The sequence below is a fragment of the Xenopus laevis genome, chromosome 4S (assembly GCF_017654675.1).
Source record: "Xenopus laevis strain J_2021 chromosome 4S, Xenopus_laevis_v10.1, whole genome shotgun sequence".
NCBI classification, from domain to species: Eukaryota; Metazoa; Chordata; class Amphibia; order Anura; family Pipidae; genus Xenopus; species Xenopus laevis.
Window position 1 is genome coordinate 113,732,164 of NC_054378.1, and position 19,081 is coordinate 113,751,244.

Consider the following 19,081-nt stretch of genomic DNA (forward strand, 5'->3'; position numbering starts at 1 on the left):
TAATATTTTCCATGGAACAGAATCATAACAATGATTTTATGCATGTAGATCATAATGGGACAACATCACTAAAAGTAGACCCTGTATTAGTAAAGTACGTGCATTCCTGAGCTAAAATATGAATAGGCATTCATTGATTGTGGATACCTTCCAACATTCTTAGACCACATCTCTGATACCATCCACTACCTGGGAACCCTAAAGGCAGTACCACCAAACCAGGAGCAATAAAGGTGTGGGATTATTTTTTAGGTCTATCATGATTATACAAATGAAGATTGTTTTCAGCCAAATTTGTTTGAAAAGGATGCACAATTGGCCAGGTCTTACAAATTATGGCCTTAGTACAGCACTTAAACTGTTGAATACAGTAAAATAATATGTCTAGTTTGGGAGTACCCCAGCCTATGTGTGGAGTCCAAGTCCCCTTTTGTACCATTTAACTACATTTCACAGCAGCCTTTCCACATGAGCAAGGAGCTTCTAAAACCTTTTGCATTAGCTAAATGGCATGTTGATAACAAGCTAAAAAGCATTTAAAGGAAAATGGAAAAGAAAAAAAAGGAAATTAGAGGGGCCGACTACAGTTTCTACCAACAGTTCCCACACAGTGTCAACATGACAAGTGAAATAAGCAAGAACACAAGCCAAACAGTGCTTACCCATTCATCCAAATCCGCAGGCTTTGCAAAATGAAAGAGGGGAGAGGGAAGGGAAAAAAAGGAAAGGAAAAAAAGAAGAATGTCAGTGATTTATTAAGTTGGAGTTTCTTCAGCACAAAGCTCTGCGTGCACCAATTTTAGAGAAAGCTCAAGGAACATTAGAGCAGTGACTGTACTTGTAAAGCTTCGCACATTGGGGCACAATTAGCACAGGAGGTTTTACAGTGGCTCAGAGCATGTCAGCTGGGGCTATCAAACTGGAGGTGCTGGGCACAGCCAGCGTAAATGATGGTTCTCACACTGGGACTCCACATACCTCATGCATTTTTATTCCTAATTCTTGCTGGGTGTCGCTTTTCCCCTTGGTTCTTAATGGCTGAGTAACGAAGAGCGACATGTCTAGAAGGGCGGCATTTTGCCAAAGCCTTTACTGAAAGGTCTGGCTCTCTATGTATAGATCATTTGTGTTTCTACTGAATACTACCTAATCCCAAAATGTAGGTAACCCAAAAGTCAGAAAAAAAAAAATTAAAAGCTAAGCAGTCAGGAATATGGAACTAGAATGTACGACTATAAAATGTGTTATCATGAAAAAAAAAAGCTTAATACAATATAAATGTTAGTAGACCAAATCTAAAGCCTAATTGGAACAGCTAAACTGCACCATCTGTGAACACAAATGGATCACCTTCAGTTGCCCAGATCTTTAAAATGACATTATATTGAAGGACTGGGTTCACTACACCTAAATACCAAGAAACCAGTTGGCTAAACCACACAAAGCCTCACACTGGAGTTCCAAACAATGTACCTTAACTTTAGGCCCAATACCCAAACAATATTCTAGGGGCCTCAACTTTCATCAGTTATTAAACATAGCAACTTCCACCATTTTGAAGCCTAGAAGGACCCTAGCAAACTTTATGTTTAAATTTAATTTCAAAGAGCAAAAAAAAAAAAATTACTTTCAGGTCCCCTCAGCTCATAAAGTTTGTTGATACATAAAAAAGTTGTCGTTGTCAGCCAATTATGTTTAAAAGTTCAAATCATTTATAAGGACATACAGATAACGGCCTAACGCGTTTCGTACCTACTGGGGCACTTACTCATAGGCTAATGAGCACACCCCTGAACATCTCTTTTAAAGGGGTTGTGACCAATCACAAGTCGTGTATACCACAACCAGTTATGATTGAAAGACAATTAACAACACAGGTGTCTACAAATGCAACTAATTCATTAACACAGAGTGAAGCCGATAATGCCATTTAGAATGTGTATATATATATATATATATATATATATATATATATATATATATATATATATATATATATATATATATATATGTCTATATATATATATATATATATATATATATATATATATATATATAGTCAAATATATATACAGGTATATATATCTCCCCAAGACCCTAGGTCCTAGTGACCTTAGCAACCATGGAGTTAATGCTCTGGTTAGTTACGTTGAGGGAGTGAAGTCATAAGCTTACAAAAGGTTAAACACTGGACCAGAAATGAGGGAGGAGTAATATATATTTGCAACACACAGGTTTAGCTCTTTATTTCTATTTTTAATTATTTTGACTGGTAGCCACATATATCGATTAAAGATTTCTGCTCATGAGTTAAACACAATAGCTACAATTTGTAACTAAATTATAATCACACATTAATGTATTGATACAATTATTTGTTGCTATTTTGAGAATTGTTTTTTAACTTTTAATGTTTTTTATGGATAATGATGTTGGTAAATTATTTGGGGAACATATTTGAGAAAATAGCATTTTATTACATAGCAGGAATGTTTTTTAACTTTATGGGGGGTAATGATGTTTAGCATAATTATATGGGAAAGTTGTGCTCACCACTCATTTTTAAAACCAATAGGCGGAGGTGAAACAAGGCTGTGACCACAAAATACATATAGACAAATACAAGATTCCTCTGCACTCAACCCATTATCAATATATTTAAGACAGAGACATTTTGTGCATACTGCTACTGAAAAATGCCTTACCCTTTAAACAAAACAGGGATTGTTTGTCCATATATTGCAATATATTTAAGCTGGCCAACTACGTCATAGTCATCCCATATCTGGCCAGTCCTACACTCAATTTTCATCTGATTCATTAAGAATTCTATTGCTTAATTATACATTTTACAAAGGGACTAAGTTTTACCTGCAACTTACTTGCTGCTTTCAAAGTAAAACTCCCGAACTTGGCTGCCCTTTTATTAGACACCAGTGGGATCACCTGACTATAGCTGGGAAGGGTGGGAGCTACAACATGGAGCTGGTCACTGCTCCTGTATAACTATAACAAACAAGGGAAAGTTGTGCTCACCACTAATTTTTAAAACCATTAGGCTTTGTAAAATGTATAATGAAGCAATAGAATTCTTAATGAATCAGATGAAAATTGAGCATAGGACTGGCCAGATATGGAATGACTTTGACGTAGTTGACCAGCTTAAATATATTGCAATATATGGACAAACAATCCCTGTTTTGTTTAAAGGGTAAGGCATTTTTCAGTAGCAGTATGCACAAAATGTCTCTGTCTTAAATATATTGATAATGGGTTGAGTGCAGAGGACTCTTGTATTTGTGTGTGTGTGTGTATATTTGACAGGTTTTTTTCTTTTCTCTTTCATTTCTTTTTCCTTTGTATTTCTATATATATATTCTAATGTTTGCTTACATAACATCTCAATAGTTTCCATCACTCCATACATACATTAAATATAAACTGACAGGAAGATGGATATTACATACATTGACTTGATGACGGGGGGGGGGCTTTTTGAATGACAGTAGGAAAGTCAAGATCGAAAAAAGGTAGGATGTGTCATAAAATGAAAATGGCAATAACTTGTAACACATGAATATGGAGGGGATTTCATGAAACTGCAGCATTGTAGGGCGGACATGGATCAGCGGTGATTCCACAATATTTAATAAAAATCACACTATGCAATTTACAAAATACTCTATGCAGAATTAAAATTGTTCAGTAGTGCATTAAATGCAAATAATCATGTTGACATCCATTTGAATTAGTTGTGCCGCTTCCTGTATCCTATTTAATCAGAAAACAGAATAGAAATAGAAATGAAAAACAAACAATACAGCTATGATTTCTTTGATAGAGTCTATAGCAGGGGCGCCCAAGACATCAATCACAGTCTACCAGATCACTTTAAACAACAACAAAAAATTTTGGGCTTATTAAAAAACTGTCGCCTGTAAAACTCACCCATAGACTTCAATGCATTTCGCCGAATATGGGTACTGGGGGTATTTATACATGGAATTGCCTCTGTGCCATCCTGCTATGAGGTACATCTCATGAACGCATCAGGTGGCAAGAGTAGATCACGAGGTGACAAAGTCTGGGCACCCCTGGTCTATAGGCTGTATCAAGGTCCAAAACAAGGATTTATTCACATGTACGCCTAAATATTTTTTCTCTCTGGTTTTAATGATGCCCTTGACCATTTCTTATAATAACAATTGAGAATTATATAAAAATTATTTAGATCAAGTTTAGAAGAAGATCCCCTTCTTTGGTTTCTTCCTCCTGAGGAGGGGCCTGGGACAGGTCTCGGAACTTTGAAGGTGAACTATACCCTATAGTTTTTCTATCTCAGTGTATTTCTAGAAACTCTAATGAGGGGTTCCCCAACCTTTTTTAGCCGTGAGCCACATTCAGAGGTAAAAAGAGGAGGGGAGCAACACAAGCATGAAAAATGTTCATGGGTGATGAAAGATAAGGGCTGTGATTGGCCATTTCATAGCCCTATGTGGGCTGTAAGTCTACAGGACTCTCTGTTTGACAGTACATGTGGTTTTAATGTGACCAAAACTTTCCTCCAAGCCAGGAATTCAAAAATAAGGACCTGCTTTGAGGCCACTGGGAGCAACATCCAAGGGGTTAGTGAATAACATGCTGCAGTGTGCCACAAGTGTAGTGCCTTTTAATAGTAGAAATGATTCCTACCCATACATGAGCTCTCACATATGGTTGGAGAAAAGGTAATTACAATTTTTTGTGTTCTGGATGCATGTGGTCAAAGGGACATAAAGGAAGCAATTAAATGTCTAGCTCTAGTAAAACAGTCTTCACCAATAACTGAGATAATACCTCTCCCTTTTGGTTTCAAGGAACAAGGAAGGGTACATTCACTGGTGTTGCCAATACGTTAAGCATCCCACCCTAAATTAAATTAATTTTATTTAATTCTTGTGCAAGCCCAAGCCAGGAACATCTAGAAATAAGGTAAGAGGCCAGATGCTGTGTTAGTTATCTCTGGGCTAGTGCCCTTGTCTGGAGAAGAGCAAATTGATTCACTGGGGATGCCTAACATTTTGGCATCATCCAGTGAATCCGCCACTCACTAAAGTACAGGTATGGGACCTGTTATTCAGGGACAAGGGATTTTTCAGATACGGGGGTCTTTCTGTAATTTGGATCTCTGTACTTTAAGTCTACTATAAAATCATTTAAACAAAAATTAAACCCAATAAGATTGTTTTGCCAACAATAATGATTAATTTAATTGGCATCAAGTACAAGGTACTGTTTTGTTATTACAGAGAAAAAGAACATTTAAATTGTGAATTATTTGATTAAAATGTAGCTAATGGGAGATGATCTTCAGTAATTTGGAGCTTTCTGGATAAGGGGTTCTCATAGCTGTAACTGGAGTGCTCCATAACAAACACCAAGGGGTACTGGAAGTACTATAATAAAAAGTCAAAGCAAACAACTCCCAAATGGTCAGACTACGCTGTTGATTATGAAATAAAACCACAAATAAATCTATTTATACATGCTTACTCAACCAAACACTATAGTTTTAAACAGTGTGCTTACCCTTTGTACTTGGATGCATGGTAGAACATAAATTAAACCCTTAGGGGCAGATTTATTAAGGGTAGAATAGTGTGTTCGAATTTTTGAATTTTTTTGGTGACAAAATTTACACATTTGCATTTTAATCCCCCAATTCAAATGTAAATTTATCACAGATAAGATTGATTTATCACACCTCAACCATGGAAACTGTTCTAATTCAATATTCGCCACCTAAAATTTTTCAGCAGAAGAAGAAACCCATAAGAATAATATATTTTAAAAATCACTGATTACATTTCATAGGAAATCCAGGAAAAATTCTCTATTACTATTAACGCCAGACAGTCATTCAGTGAATCAATCCATATGGCCTTTCAGCAATAGAATATCTGAATCTGCATATGAAAGAGCCCTGAAAAATGTTCCCCCCCCCCCATTTGTTTTTTATTTAGACTATTAAAGGCATTTTGTTTCAATCAATGCATAGTTGTATGATGGGCAAATGACTGTTTATGACAATGTAAGTGTCCATAAACAGAGAAAGTATTAATATATAATGTGAGGTGCCGGTGCTCAGGAGGAGAGAACAAGAACATTATTTTGCTGACGGGTGTAACAAGGCAGAAAATGTGCAGATTATAAATGAATCTTTGAAAGACATTAAGCAACAGCACAAAATTTTACAGGAGCGCAGTTTGAGAGTGATTCATTACTACTTTGCATCTGTGTTCTTTTAAGATGTATAACCACATGAAACCCAGTAACCAGGACCTCAAGGGTTTTTACCATCTCCACATGAGAAATAAGGCTCAATGGTATTGGTGATGCTCAATCATCTGCCCATAAGCACTTTATACTCCAGACACAGCCATAATAAGCCCTTTATACTCCAGACACAGCCATAATAAGCCCTTTATACTCCAGACACAGACATAATATGCACACAAGAAAATCAACACTGAAGCACAGTCAGTATAGTATCTTGTCCATCATACTGTATATCATACAATGAAAATTCGTCTTACAAAAGCAATAAACAACACTGTATAATTGTACAGTTATATATATATATATATATATATATTTATAAAAGTTTAGATCAATGCTTCCTAAGCTGTAAAGATGAAGCAGTAGCAAGGGGGTATCAGTCTGAAGGCCAGTGATTATAGGAGAATGGTGATTTGATCTCCATAGATACACCTGAAAACCCAACTTGAAGGGCAGTTATTGGAGTTATCTCCTAGCCCTAGTTATCTAGTCCTAGTTAACTAATCCTTGTTATCTAGAACAGTGTACTTGCTGTCCTAGATATTTTCTTTAATCTATGGCTGAAGGACTGATATTTTCCTATATCTGTACTTATATATATATATATATATATATATATATATATATATATATATATATAATGAAACAAAGAGGGGTCCTAACCACATTTTGGACCTTCTAGGTGGCCTTGGCCACAAGTTGAATCTTTAAAGGGGTTTGAACTAAGAACGTTTAATAACCACTGATGGTGAGAGAGAGGAAGAAAGCTGCAGAAGAAAAGACAGGGTTGAAAGCAGAGAGAATAAGAATAATGCAAAGAGGAAGAGAAGAGGAAAATGACTGAAGGAGAAAACTAGAAAAGAAAAAGAAGAGAGAGTTGAAAGGGGGTGAGTGGTAATGAGAAGAGTGCTGAAGGGTAGAAAAAAAGAGGCGAGAGGCTGAGAAAGATGGAGAAGAAAAGAAAGACTTATAAGAGAGAGAGAGAAAATTTGAAAAGGGTAGATATAAAGGGAGAGAGGCTGATGGAGAATTATGGAGAAAAAAGAGAGAATGAGAAGAGTGCAGAAAAGAAGGGGAAGAGAATAAAGGAGGAAGATGGAGAACAAAAGATAGCTGAAATAAGGAGAATGAGAAAAGAATGAGAAGAGAGTAGAGAGGAAGGGAAGAGGAAAGCGAGACTGAGGAAAAAAGATGAAGAACAAAAGACAGTTGAAAAACAGAGGGTGAGAGAAAATAAAAAGAATGAGAGAAGGGGGAAGAGGAAAAAGAGAGAGAGATAGCTCTTAGTTCTGTTTCACGACATTACATACAGTATGACTGTAACTGGCTTTGACTATCCAATTGGTAACTGTGCACTCATTTTAAAAAAGGGGTTCTTTTTATGAAAATGCAGTATTTTGGTTAACGCTCACGGAAATGTTTTTTTTTCTAGGCATGTGGGCACAAAAGTTGTAATTTGGCCACTATCCATTAGACACAGGCTTTTCATGATGTTCAAATGTGTGACTGTTCCATTCATTGTGTTTTGTAGTGTGAATAGAATGATCTCACAGAGGCTGCGAGATCAAGGGTGAGATCAAGGATTCCTAATTGATCAATCAGGCGTCATTTGTCAGAGTGAGTTAGACAAGCGGAGAGGGGTGGATGAGTTCTGTAGCACAAGCACAACTCTAATAAGTTCTATTCAGAGAGAACTTTATGAGTCTGGTGAACGGGACACTGTGTGCAAAACTGCGCAAGTCTTAATCAGCAAAGCCATCGTCTTCTCCCTCCTCCACTTCATTTTTCATACTGGCACCAAGAGGGGTCACTTAATTATATGCAACAAAATGCTGTTACCTCTCTCTCGCTCTCACACCTTTCCTTCATTAGCATGTCGGCTGCTTTGCTGCCCATAAAAATTCATAAACCTTCACACCTTTACATATTTACATATACATAATTAGTCAATCGCGCTGACAGAACGGACTCTCACTGCCGCCTCCCCCCCCCACGCCAGCTAATTCCTTGCTCAAATCTGTGAAGCACAAAATTGCCAGCATTTCAAATTAAACACACAAAAAGGGAGAGAATCATATCAAATCAGCATTAACATCAGCCCAAAGTCTTTAAGAGACACACGTGGCGATTCAGGGAGATTTAGTCGCCCGGTGACAAATTGCCTATTCTTCGGGTGACAAATCTCCCCAAAATGCCTTCCCGCCGGGTAGGATCCAAATTGCCAGAGGGATTGCACTCGGAGCGCTTCGTTTTCCCGAAGTCACCCAAAGCCAGCGGGTAGGCAGTTTGGGGAGATTAGTCGCCAGAAGAAGAGGAGATTTGTCACCGGGCGACTAATCTCCCTGAATCTTCGCCTGTGTCTCTGCCCTAAAGGAAATAAGGCATTGAACAGGGCAATGAATTTTAACAGACACAGGGGCAAATAATCTTTACATAGGCAAAGGGATCATTTAATTGTCTCTCATGAGATTAAGAAATTACCTCCCTTGCCCAAAGAGTTTGCACAACATTGGCGGAGATCCTACTTACTATTTATTCTTTACTCTTTAAATAAAGTCTTTGTATAAAGACTTGTTCCTTTTAATTCTTTAGGGCAGGGCTGGTTTTAGGAAGTCTGCCCAGGACCCCAGTATTTATAATTCTATGGACAATTATAGATGTCATGGATGTACAAATTGCAGCCTTTCAGCATCAACACCACTTTTGGAGATTGGGAACTGAAGAGCATTCTTTCTCCAACAGCCAATCAGAATGAGGCAGCAGCGGGAACAACAGTCTCCATCAACCCATGTTAGAACCATAAGCAGGACAATTCCTCAATGGGGACAGATGTGCTGTACCGTGCCATCATGTGCCTACGTTCCTCCTATGTGACCTCCTGAAGCACACTGCACCCACATACCTTCCCATACATTAAAAAGAGGGCGCCTGTCATCATACAATCATAAAACTGCTTTTTTGGGGGGCAAGACTGGCCCAGAGCTCAGCATGAAGGAACTGCAAGCAGGCAAAGCAACTAAAATACACCCTTATGATTAATTGGCCTTTTTAAATTGCAATTATGTCATTCAACACAACCCATGAACATTCATTTACAATTTGCAGAGTGAATTATTAATTACCAGCTTCCTGTGCACAGTCCACACACACATTATTAAAAAAGGGAAATTTAAAAAATATGTGGTTTTCCTATTTTCATTTGGTACAGATGATTTCCATATATTGGCTGCTATAAACATAATTTTGGTTGTTCTAAGCAACTTTTAAATATACATTTATTTAAAAAATGTAAGTTATTTATTTAAAAAACCCCAAAACATTGCTATTGAAAGCAAAATTTGCTTAACTCTTGATTGTTACCTTTGGTCTTAATTCCCCAGTAGTGATGTGTAGGTCGAGAAAAGCACAACCTGCACCAGACCCTAACCCACTGCTCCCCAATCTGCATCCGACTCTAACCCACCGCTCTCCTTTTTATACCCCCGCGCCCACCCATCCTGCTGTGACTTTACGAAAGGATAGGGGCCTGCGCAAGTACCGTATATACTCGAGTATAAGCCGACCCGAGTATAAGCCGAGGTACCTAATTTTACCTACGAAAACTGGTAAAACTTATTGACTCTAGTATAAGCCTAGACACAACTACAGCCCTGTCTCCCAGCAGCGCACATTCTGCCACAGCGACCCCCCGAGCGATCAACCGGACTTCTTTGCAAAGTTGATGGTGACAGAGAATTGCCAAATGGATTACTGTGTGCATTGTCCCACTGTCCCACTACCATGTGCAGAGGGTGCTGTGTGATATTGCCATCACTGTTAATCTTTCGTATAACCAACAGAGGGCGCTATGTGATATTGCCATCACTGTTAATCCTTCATATAACCAAAAGAGGGCGCTGTGTGATATTGCAGTCACATTCTTTCATATAACCAACAGAGGGCGCTGTGTGATATTGCAGTCACTGTTATTCTTTCATATAACCAACAGAGGGTGATGTGTGATATTGCAGTCACTGTTATTCTTTAATATAACCAACAGAGGATGCATTGTTATTCTTTCATATAACCAACAGATGGCACTGTGTGATTTTGCAGTCACTGTTATTCTTTCATATAACCAACAGAGGGCACTGTGTGATATTGCAGTCACTGTTATTCTTTCATATAACCAACAGAGGGCACTGTGTGATATTGCAGTCACTGTTATTCTTTCATATAACCAACAGAGGGCACTGTGTGATATTGCAGTCACTGTTATTTTTCATATAACCAACAGATGGCGCTGTGTGATATTGCAGTCACTGTTATTTTTCATATAACCAACAGAGGGCGCTGTGTGATATTGCAGTCACATTCTTTCATATAACCAACAGAGGGCGCTGTGTGATATTGCAGTCACTGTTATTCTTTCATATAACCAACAGAGGGTGATGTGTGATATTGCAGTCACTGTTATTCTTTAATATAACCAACAGAGGATGCATTGTTATTCTTTCATATAACCAACAGATGGCACTGTGTGATTTTGCAGTCACTGTTATTCTTTCATATAACCAACAGAGGGCACTGTGTGATATTGCAGTCACTGTTATTCTTTCATATAACCAACAGAGGGCACTGTGTGATATTGCAGTCACTGTTATTCTTTCATATAACCAACAGAGGGCACTGTGTGATATTGCAGTCACTGTTATTTTTCATATAACCAACAGATGGCGCTGTGTGATATTGCAGTCACTGTTATTTTTCATATAACCAACAGAGGGCGCTGTGTGATATTGCAGTCACTGTTATTTTTCATATAACCAACAGAGGGCGCTGTGTGATATTGCAGTCACTTTTATTCTTTCATATAACCAACAGAGGGCATTGTGGGATATTGCAGTCTCTCCCCAAGTGAACTGTTGGTATAGGAATGATTAAAAGTGACTGCAATCTCAGCTACTGCACGCTGACCCGAGTATAAGCCGCGGTAGACTTTTTCAGCACATTTTGGATGCTGAAACACTCGGCTTATACTCGAGTATATACGGTATATTAAAAGGCACACACAGAGGTTAGCCTGCAAATCACTATTCCCCAGCAGCAAAGACATGTCAGTTAATCAGCTGCCTGGTCTTACATTGTATCAACAGTCTTAGCCATCAGGCCAAATAAAGGGACAAAGACTGCTTTTAATAGCAATACATATACAAATAAATGAAATACCATAGAAAAATGTAATGAATGTACAGTATATTGCAAATTTGCTGAGAATGGAGTACTTTTGGGGTTGACATTTCCTTTAAAGAAATTGCAGTCAAAGTTGTCCACAACAACTACCTATTTGATTTTTTAAGGCTATAGCGTGCCAGTGGCACTGCACATGCTCAGTGTGCTCTGGGCTCCGGTTGAGAAGCTAAGCTTAGGGGGTCATTGGAAAGTATCAAAACATAAGGAGAAAGTATGTTTACATTTGTCACATTAACTGAAGCTACAAGGTGAATTATGACTTTATACTTTATACTACACGGATTTTGTATTGTCAGGAGCCACAAATGCATACCTCCCAACTGTCCCTTTTTCGGAGGGACAGTCCCTCTTTTGACAGCTCAACCCGCAGTCCCTCATTTGTACTGGAAAGTCCCTATTTTCTCTGCACTGAACAGCCAGAAAAAGAAACAAAGTTTCTCACTTAATTGGCTTTTAGCAAAGAGCCCAGAACAGCTAACGGGTGCAAATAAGATACTTTGTAACAATTTTGAGACACAAAAACACAGTTTAGATAAGGAGAAACATTTTCAAACTTTCATAACCTGCCAAATTTTGTAAAACAAACATGGTAATTAGGGGGTGTGGCCACAGAAAAGGGTGTGGTCAAAAAATTGCTGCGCTACATGCGGAAAACTATTTTTGTCCCTCTTTTTACTTCCAAAATGTTGGGAGGTATGCAAATGACCAATTTGGGGCAGGGTTAGTAAGTTTTGCTGTGAAGCAGAACTGCCTCCTGGTTGCGTGCCCACTTGCATGCATTTGCTTTTGGAACTGGAGCACAACATTTTGTGGGAAATTAAATATACTCTCCTAAATTCAGGTTACTGAGCCTCAAGCATGTGCTGTGGAGCAACTGGGGCATCTTTGGAAGCACAAATCTTCATTCCTAAGGTAAGTGGTGCCCGTTGGTTGCGTTAAGGTGGCCTTTGTTATAATCACATACATCATATCTAATACATGGTTGTATACTACTTTAAGCGAAGTCTTTTCTCTATTAGCAGAAACCACATTGTATGTCAGCATGACAATAAGCACCATCCTTTCTAACAGCTTAAACAAACAACTTATGCCTTCGGTCAAGGTTGGTCCCATTACACAGGACTAGGTGAACGGTCATTCAATACTTGTTATTTCGGAAACTGAATACTCTAATTGGTTATGATGGAAAACCACCCTAACCCACCTTAAAGCTTAATCATTAACAAATTCTGTATGTACTGGACCTATAAATAAACGGTCTGTCCACCAATATGGCACAACAGAACAAATAAAGGTGGCCATAGACGCACAGATAATATCGTACAAAACTAATTTAGTCCAATATTCGTTACGTGTATGGTGGAAAAAGAGCCGACTGATATTGGCAGAAGACTTGGATATCGGTCGGCTCGTCGATCGGGCTGGACGGAAAATTTTGATTGGGTGCCTTTGAAACATCTGCCATTGTTAGTGCTGAATCAGAATAAGTTATTTAGTCAGCACTCACCCACTTATTAACCTTTTAGTGATTCTGGCGGTGCACGTGTCCAGTGGCCCACTGTCCAACCGATTTCACGAAATGTTCCAATATATGACACAGCTCCAGGCGAGATAATAATTTAAAAAGCCTTTATTTGCACATGGCTTCAGGATCTACAACAGACATGACGTTTTGGGCTCACCTGTGAATTTGAAAAAGGGCTACAGGTGAGCCCGAAACGTCATGTCTGTTGTAGATCCTGAAGCCATGTGCAAATAAAGTGCTGAATCAGATACAGGTAGAATTCTATTGTTTTCTACCAGTATATCTGACGATTCAGCTCTACACGTGTGTATTGAAACAAACGCTCTTTCTTGGAAAGATCTTTTCCAAGAAAGATCGTAATTGTTACGTCTATGGCCACCTTAAGACTCCTGGTCTGCGTCTGTTCTCTTGCATGCAATCTTCCTGCAGCTGACATCCCTTCTTGTACTTATGGATGACCCTAACAGTTGGTACAGATTTTGAGGTTGGTTGGTACAGATGATGGCTTTCCATAGTGTCACTGTATTTGCCTTGCACTACAGTTCTAGCGTCCTATGGCTTGGCTTGATAATACTCTTTGGAGCAAATTCACACGAGCCCACCCAAAAACAAATGTGGCATGCTCCTCAAGTGGTTGAAGAAATGTTCCAAAAAAATCCTGCTTTAAAATATAAAAAAAACGGCAATTTTTGTTTTCAGGTATAACCTGGCAAATAAAACTCTGGCAAAAGGGGCAGCATTATGGAAAATTCACACTTTAGTGAATTTGTGGAGTAACGATCCTTCACTTTAGCAAAAATGTGCCTGCCAAAAGGGCGCAAAACTTCATTAGTGATGTCTTTTGCTAGGAAATTATCCTCTATGCCTGTTAGTAAATTGACGATATCCCTGCAGATGGGATTTCTGGCGAATTTTGGCTAGTGATGGCCTCTTCCCCCATTAGTAAATCTGCCCATTTTCCCTAGTGAATTTGATATTTCTATAACAAGAAACCAGGATGGCAGTATGGTTTAGAGCAGTGATCCCCAACCAGTAGCTCGTGAACAACATGTTGCTCTCCAACCCCTTGGATGTTGCTCCCAGTGGCCTCAAAGCAGGAGCTTAGTTTTGAATTCCAGGCCTGGAGGCAGGTTTTTGGTTGTATAAAAACCAGGTGCACTGCCAAACAGAGTCTTAATGTAGGTGAACAATCCACAAAGGGGCTACCAAATAGCCAATCACAGCACTTATTTGGCACCCCAAGAACATTTTTCATGCTTGTCTTGCTCCCCAAATATTTTACTTCTGAATGTTGCTCACGGGTTCAAAAGGTTGGGGATCCCTGGTTTAGAGCAAATAAATTGGCCAACTGAATGTGACCAAACAAAGAAAAGACCAAGCTAGGCGGTACTCTAGAAGCCTGTAAATAAATATTATATAAAGCTATAACTAAGATAACGGTTCTCCTGTAGTAAGCACAACTGAATAAAAAAGGAACAGTTCGCCCCCTTCTAAGTTTTCTGTCTGTGACACTTTAATAAAATGCTTCATCCCATTTACCAGAATTTGTGTAGTTAGCACAATATTGACTTTATGAGATCGCAGAACTCATAAAATATTTTAATTACCCTGAATTATTTATATTTATGTATATAACCAGCTATAAAATTCCTTCTACATCAGGAATGTAAAATTTGCTGCAGCACATTACAAATCCCAGCATCCACAGCCAGATACTGGGAATCAGTCCCATCAACTGGGGGGGGGCAACAATCCTACATTAGTTTTTGAGAAGTAACTATTATGCAGAGAAATGTTTATAACATTAATAAAGTGTAACTAAATGAATAAAAAGAAAAACATTTCAGCCTGTGCAAATTAAATAAAGATGCATCGCCCACCAACAGGCTTATTAGGGCTTATTATAATAAGGGGAACACACACAGCTAATTAATTTATTTTATTATTTTGAATGCGCAATTTCACACTGGGGTTCCCCCCCCACAAACACACACACCCAGAGCCCCTTCCCCAGCCAACATGCCCCCTCCGACCCCCCACCCCAGCATGTGCCTTTGAGGTCGGGGAGATCAAGCACACAAGACTGTTGTTGTAGGTATCCCTGTGCAAGTTTAATCCGGAAAATGCAACATTTATATAGATGATAGACAGATAGATAGATGATAGATAGATAGATAGATGATAGATAGATAGATAGATAGATAGATAGATAGATAGATAGATAGATAGATAGATAGATAGATAGATAGGAGATGATCGATAGAAAGATACATAGATGCATAGATGCATAGATGATAGATAGATAGATAGATGCATAGATAATAGATAGATAGATAGATACATAGATGCATAGATAATAGATAGATAGATAGATAGATAGATAGATAGATAGATAATAGTTAGATAGAGATAGATAGATAGATAGATAGATAGATAGATAGATAGATAGATAGATAGATAGCATTGAAAAAGGCAGAATAATACACAGCATGGTAAGAAGCAGAATCCAGAAGGGACAGGCCATAGCAATGACATATTATAAGGAGCTTTAATGCCCGGCTGAGACGGCAACGGCAAAACCCAAGCAGACTGCAAATGGAGCAGCAGATGCCAATCAGAATACGATTAAATGACACATTAGAGGACTAATTATTACGAATTTTTTTAAAGATCGTTCTGGGAGATGATGAGTGTGTTTTACACATTCCCTCAGGGAAAGACTGACGTCTGACAGAACACTCACAATTACCCGTCTCATAAGAGACTGGGTCTGCCCATGGGCTCAGCACAATCCCAGACCTCCCTGTGCTGCACTTCTGCCATTAACTTCTACAGTAATGAATTTAAGTTATAGTATGAGAGAGAGAGAGAGGACTTCCAGTCTGGCATTATTGAGTTAAGTGATGATATGCTGGAGTGGAATCAAATTATGTGGAACAGAACCAATGTGCGGGGAGAGACTGAGACTGCAATCAGCAGCGATTTGATAACAGTCACCCAGGCTTGGCTGGCGTATTAGTAATGGAGACAGCAGGGAAAGTAGCGACTGATGAGCAGAGTCTTGCTGCGTGGGCCAATTGAAAGAGAGTTCTTTGCCCTGGGACAATGATTAGAACCCATGGGATACCTGTGCAGACATGCCAGTAGCAAACCTCCCAACATTTTGAAAATAGAGGGACAAAAAAATCTGTGGCGTGGCGACATTTTTTTTGCTCACACCCATTTTTGTGGCCACACCCCTAATTACCATGTTCATTTACAAAATTTGCCAGGTTATGAAAGTTTGAACACATTTCTGTGTTTTTATGTGTTATTACAGTTTTGCTAAAGAAGTTGAATTGTCCTTTAAGCTGCATATCACAGTTTCCCCAAGAGACCTGCTTATCTTAAATTGTTACAATTGTTTCTTTGCTTATCTGAAATTGTTACAGAAGCGTCCAAGTATACCTGGCACATATTTTGGGCTCTCTGCCAAAAGCCAATTAAATTAGAAACTTTGTAACTTTTTCTGGCAGTTCAGTGCAGGAGATCAAAGAGAACGGCGGGACATTTCAGTAACAATCCAGGACGGTGGGTTGAGCTGTCAAAATCGGGAATGTCACGAAAAAACGGGATAGTTTGGAGGTATGCAGTAGCTGACTACATCTTTGGCCCAATGAGCAGAGCTTAATTTAGAACAACACTGTTCTAGGAACAGGACCGCTACCTTACTGATCAACATCTGCACAGGACTTTCTTTAATGAAAAAGGAAAGCAATATACTTTAATTTAAAAATGTGTACCGTTTTTATAAGAAACCTGACTGTATGCAGTGAAATTCTCCCTTCATTTACTGCTATGGATAGGAATTGTCAGATGGTCCCTAACTGCTGAGCAGGGAAACAATCATACTTATGAACAGCAGGGGGAGCCCCTGCTTTACTTCCCAGCCATGCAGAACTCAAGCAGCTTTGTTTATGACGATCCCTAAGCAGCCAAGACCACACTGAGCATGTGCACAGTCTTAGTCTTGCAAAGATGTTTAACAAAGTTACAAGATGGTGACCCCCTGTGGCCAACTTTGAAAGCATAAATTATTTGTTTGATTAGGCTTGTGGTGCAGTAAGTTCATGTTTATGTTTAATATACAAAATACAGCATTTATAGCCTTATTCTATTTTAACATGCCCTTTAAACACATAACAGAGGGTACAGCCCATTGTTGAATTTATCCTTTGAGTGTCTATTGGTGGCTGGGGGGACTTTTTTTTTTAAGCTTTCTATGGGTACCTGTGGGCCACCACCTAAAGCCGCCCCCCTAAGCACAGGCCCTGGCATGTCTTTATAGGAATATAACAGTGCCAACAAGGTCCTCCGTTAACCAATATTCAAGCTTTTTCTAATAATATATGATTGAACCTGACCAAATATTGGTAATTGAAACAATCATCAGCACCCAAGTCATCAGCTAATATTGGCGAGAGTGTCACCAGAACAGTGGCAGACAGAACACCTATCTCCAACTGTCAACACTCCTAGTAGTAGGGTAGTGCAGTAGTAGTAGTGCAGCAGCAGTAGTAGTAGTGAAGTAGTAGTAGTACAGTAGTAGTAGTGCAGCAGCAGTAGTAGTGCAGCAGCAGTAGTGTAGTAGTACAGTAGTAGTAGTAGTAGTAGTGCAGCAGCAGTAGTAGTAGTGTACTAGTAGAACAGTAGCAGTAGTGCAGTAGTAGCACAGTAGTAGTAGTAGTAGTGTACTAGTAGAACAGTAGCAGTAGTGCTGCAGTAGTACAGTAGTAGTAGTAGTAGTGGTGAAGCAGCAGTAGCAGTAGCCCCGTTCATGGGGCCCCATCTATTGTTCTGAAGCAGGTGCAGGGAGTAAGAATGGTGTGTGTTGCTGGATAGTGTGGAGTTTGCAAAGAGGCTTCGGGGAAGTATGTAACAGGGTGCGGGAGTGGTGGGCCCTTGAGGTGGGCCTTGGACACCCCAGTCCAACACAGAAATGGGTGGTCACTCACTGGCCGGAATGCCATAGCTATAAAGCTGCCAATACATGAGCAGATTTGGTTATACAGTTTAACCAATATTATAGTGTCCGTCTGTTTGTGCATGTATGGTTAGTGGGGGGAGCTGATAAGACTCATAATCCTATGAACCTGGTGGTCGCCAATAACAAATAAGCACCCAAGAAAATATTTGGTTCTAATCTACTGTATAGTATGAACCAGTTCAAAAGGCTTAAAATAAAAAATAAAAATTACCCAGAAAGCTCAGAATTATTGAAAGGCTGTTTCAAATACTCCATTATAATCAAATAATCCAAATTTTTAAAAATGATTTCCTTTTTCTCTTTAATAATAAAACAGTAGCTTGTACTTGATCCCAACTAAGATATAATTAATCCTTATTGGAGGCAAAACCAGCCTATTGGGTTTATTTAATGTTTACAAGATTTTCAAGTTGACAAAGTATGAAGATCCAAATTACGGAAAGATCCGTTATCCAGAATACCCTAGGTCCCAAGCATTCTGGATAACAGGTCTCATACCTGTATTTGCCTTTTTCTTCTGATTCTTTCCAGCTTTCAAATTGGGGTCACTGACCCCATCTCTGTAAGGCTGCAATGTATTGTTATTACTACATTGTATTACTCATCTTTCTATTCAGGCCTCTCCTATTCCAGTCTCTTAATCAAATCAATGCATGGTTCCTAGGGTAATTCAGACCCTAGCAACCAGACTGCTGAAACTGCAAACTGGAGAGCTGCTGAATGAAAAGCTAAATAACTTAAAAACCACAAATAATACAAAAATGAATAATGTCTCAGAATATCAGTCTATACCGCCCCCCAAAAAAAATGTTTCTTTTACATTTTCCCTAGAAGAACCTGCTAGTAATATGCTAGAAATAGTGAAACTTCTCCTAATAAAAGGCAGACTGCTTCCCAATACTGGCTGGCATGATGCTATTTCTACATGTATATATCAATGCATTGTGATTGCTGGTTGTTAATTGTCCCGGTGGGTTTTC

General features: G+C 38.9%; 1 protein-coding gene across 1 annotated transcript in view; it reads right to left on the reverse strand.

Annotated features, from left to right (window-relative positions):
* The window catches only part of chchd6.S (coiled-coil-helix-coiled-coil-helix domain containing 6 S homeolog), a gene marked incomplete at its 5' end in the record, with an annotated part of 240,562 nt that overhangs the window by 177,449 nt on the left and 44,032 nt on the right, over positions 1-19,081 (reverse strand). The window contains one exon of the mRNA XM_018259891.1: positions 663-683. Coding sequence (XP_018115380.1) covers positions 663-683 — 21 coding nt within the window. The remainder of the gene's footprint in view (positions 1-662; positions 684-19,081) is intronic.